The 2,500-nt window shown below is 37.9% G+C and overlaps 1 protein-coding gene across 1 annotated transcript in view; it reads left to right on the top strand.

The window, feature by feature from the left end:
* The window catches only part of skic2 (SKI2 subunit of superkiller complex), a 21,045-nt gene that overhangs the window by 8,242 nt on the left and 10,303 nt on the right, over nucleotides 1-2,500 (top strand). The window contains exons 16-17 of the mRNA XM_060865590.1: nucleotides 1-108; nucleotides 1,197-1,307. The exon at nucleotides 1-108 is cut by the window's left edge and continues 105 nt beyond it. Of these exons, the coding sequence (XP_060721573.1) occupies nucleotides 1-108; nucleotides 1,197-1,307 (219 nt within the window). The remainder of the gene's footprint in view (nucleotides 109-1,196; nucleotides 1,308-2,500) is intronic.

Below are 2,500 nucleotides of genomic sequence, written 5' to 3'. Positions count from 1 at the left end.
TCGCTCACCTCTATGGACCTGACTAGTTCGATGGAAAAGAACGAGATCTACTCCTTCTTCCACAAGAGTCTGAGCAGACTGAGAGGCGGAGACCGGCAGCTCCCTCAGGTACAACTTGTTCCATGATCATCTTGTTTCATTGCCATAAAACACACAATACTTGTTTGTCTCTCTTGCTGCATGTTCTCTCTCTTTTTTCTGGAAAAAGACATTGTATCCAGTGGTTTCGATTCTACCTGGATAAAAAACATTCCTGCTGTATTGTAACTGCTGGGACCCGAATACAAATTGCATGTAAATCATTGGCTGGAGATTTTTTTTTTTTCAATCACGTAGTTTGTGGGAAGAGAAAACGTCCAACCGAACAAACCGTCCCGCATGGAAGAAGGAAGCCATCATGACAATTATAACTGTGACCGTGAAACAGCTAAACACTGGAGGTTGTGATAAGAGTGATCTCTACTTCACAGACTCATTTATTTGCACAACTTGCTTAAATGAAAGATCAGTGTTTGCACGCCGGTCGGTTTTTGTAGGGACTTTACATTCTCACGCCCCTAAACAAGATGCTGAACCAAACTGAACTGCGATTTATTGCTTAACAAGTTAATCAGCCCTCTTGGCGGGTTTTTGGCCAAAAAAAAAAGGTGTTTAAGGAGCCCAGCGCTTCTGAAATCAGTCTCAAGGTCTGGCTATGTATGACTATATATTCAGAGATTTCCCCTGCTGGGCACTTTTTCCACTTTATGCCTCGTATCCTCTTACTTCAGAATCACTAACTTGCTCAGAGGTGCGTGTCTGAATCCGGGTAATTAACCTTACATAGTTTTACAGCCAGTGCTTGGTTTAATGGACCTCACTTGGATTTGGATTACTTAAGAGCAATTACAAAGCAGGCGGGGGAAAACAGCCAAGCAACCTGGTATTAAGAAGAAAAAGTGATGGTACAGTGTATGTGAGTCAGAAGCTAGTATTCTACAGTAGAAATGAAAGTGGATAGATTTACTCTCTTACTCTTCAGGGTTTGTTTATAGTTTAGTGATTACCGCATGTTTTATATTCATAACATACATTAACTTAATTCTTCAGTCATTATTTTTTTGGGGAAAATGCACACTGGCTCTATGATTTTTGTCAGATTTGATCCTGATAACTTGCCAAATAAATGATGGTTTTTGACCCACTTCGGTTCCCAGATCTTGCAGATGAGAGACTTGCTGAAGAGAGGCATCGCTGTGCACCACAGCGGTATCCTGCCCATCCTGAAGGAGGTCATCGAAATGCTTTTCTCTAGAGGCCTTGTAAAAGTACGTCTTTAAACCTGCACTGTTTGTTGTATCCTGCGTTTCATTGTATAACAGCGCTGAGCTATTTAAATACTTTTAGAGCAGGGGCGTCAAACTCAAATTCACAGTGGGCCAAAATATAAAACTGAGATAAAGTCACGGTCCAAACTGAATATTTATTGAAAAATGAACTGCAACTGATACGTAATGTTCAACCTTTTTCATATGGAAACAAACTTTAGTTTTGCTTGAACACAGGATTTGGAACAACCAGAGCTTGATATTACAAACACATAAGAAATTAAATTTGAAATAAAAGACACATCAGTGGTGTTCATTTCTTATTTAAATAAATAAAATAAATGACGCCTCTCACTGGATCATTTTAAGTTCCTTTTTAAGTGGATCTTTTTCAAAACCAACAACAAAACAACCAAAAATAATCATTTCATTCAATGAAAATCCAACTTTTCGACTAGTGTCTTCTTATGTTATATTCTTTCGTTACAGACACGTTAGCTCCGTTAGCACACAAGACAAACAGGTCTGTCCTTTATATTCGTGAACAGATAATCTGCCTCCCGCCTGTCTTGAAAACTCCTATTGTCCATCTTTCGTTTGGCCATTTTAGTGGAGGGTGGAGTTAACTTGCCCGATGTGACTGTAACATGGTTGTTAACGATGGTCAACAGAGAACGAGGGGCGCTTGCTGTTCGTGACTACGTGTCAATACAGTGGCAAGGCATTCTGGGATTTGTAGTATTCTTGGAGCATGCGGCTAGCCAGCTGTAATGCACATTTGATATGATCTCGCAGGCCAAATATAATTACACCACGGGCCAAATTTGACCTGAGTTTGACACCCCAGCTTTAGAGGAATATGTCAAAAGTGTGGGAGGAGATCAATAATAATAATTATTATTATTAAGTGTTGTTACACTTTAAACTTAGCTTTATACTTAAAAATTATTAGCAACATTTAAATTATTAAACATTAAAATTTTAGAATTTTATTAATGTATTTACATTTCTATAGTAACAGCTTAGACAGGTATGTATGATGTATGGGCCATAAAATATAAGACGTACAAATCTTAGTAACTAACGTTTGTACATTTTTTTTGGTGACCTTACACAAACATTAAATGTAACTGTAATAAAATGGATAAAAACATGCTGTTCTTTAATTACTGAAGAAAAAAGAAAAAAACAAA

The sequence above is a fragment of the Tachysurus vachellii genome, chromosome 3 (assembly GCF_030014155.1).
Source record: "Tachysurus vachellii isolate PV-2020 chromosome 3, HZAU_Pvac_v1, whole genome shotgun sequence".
NCBI lineage: Eukaryota > Metazoa > Chordata > Actinopteri > Siluriformes > Bagridae > Tachysurus > Tachysurus vachellii.
The sequence above is the reverse complement of the archived record's forward strand: the minus strand, read 5'-3'. Positions and strand labels throughout refer to the sequence as shown.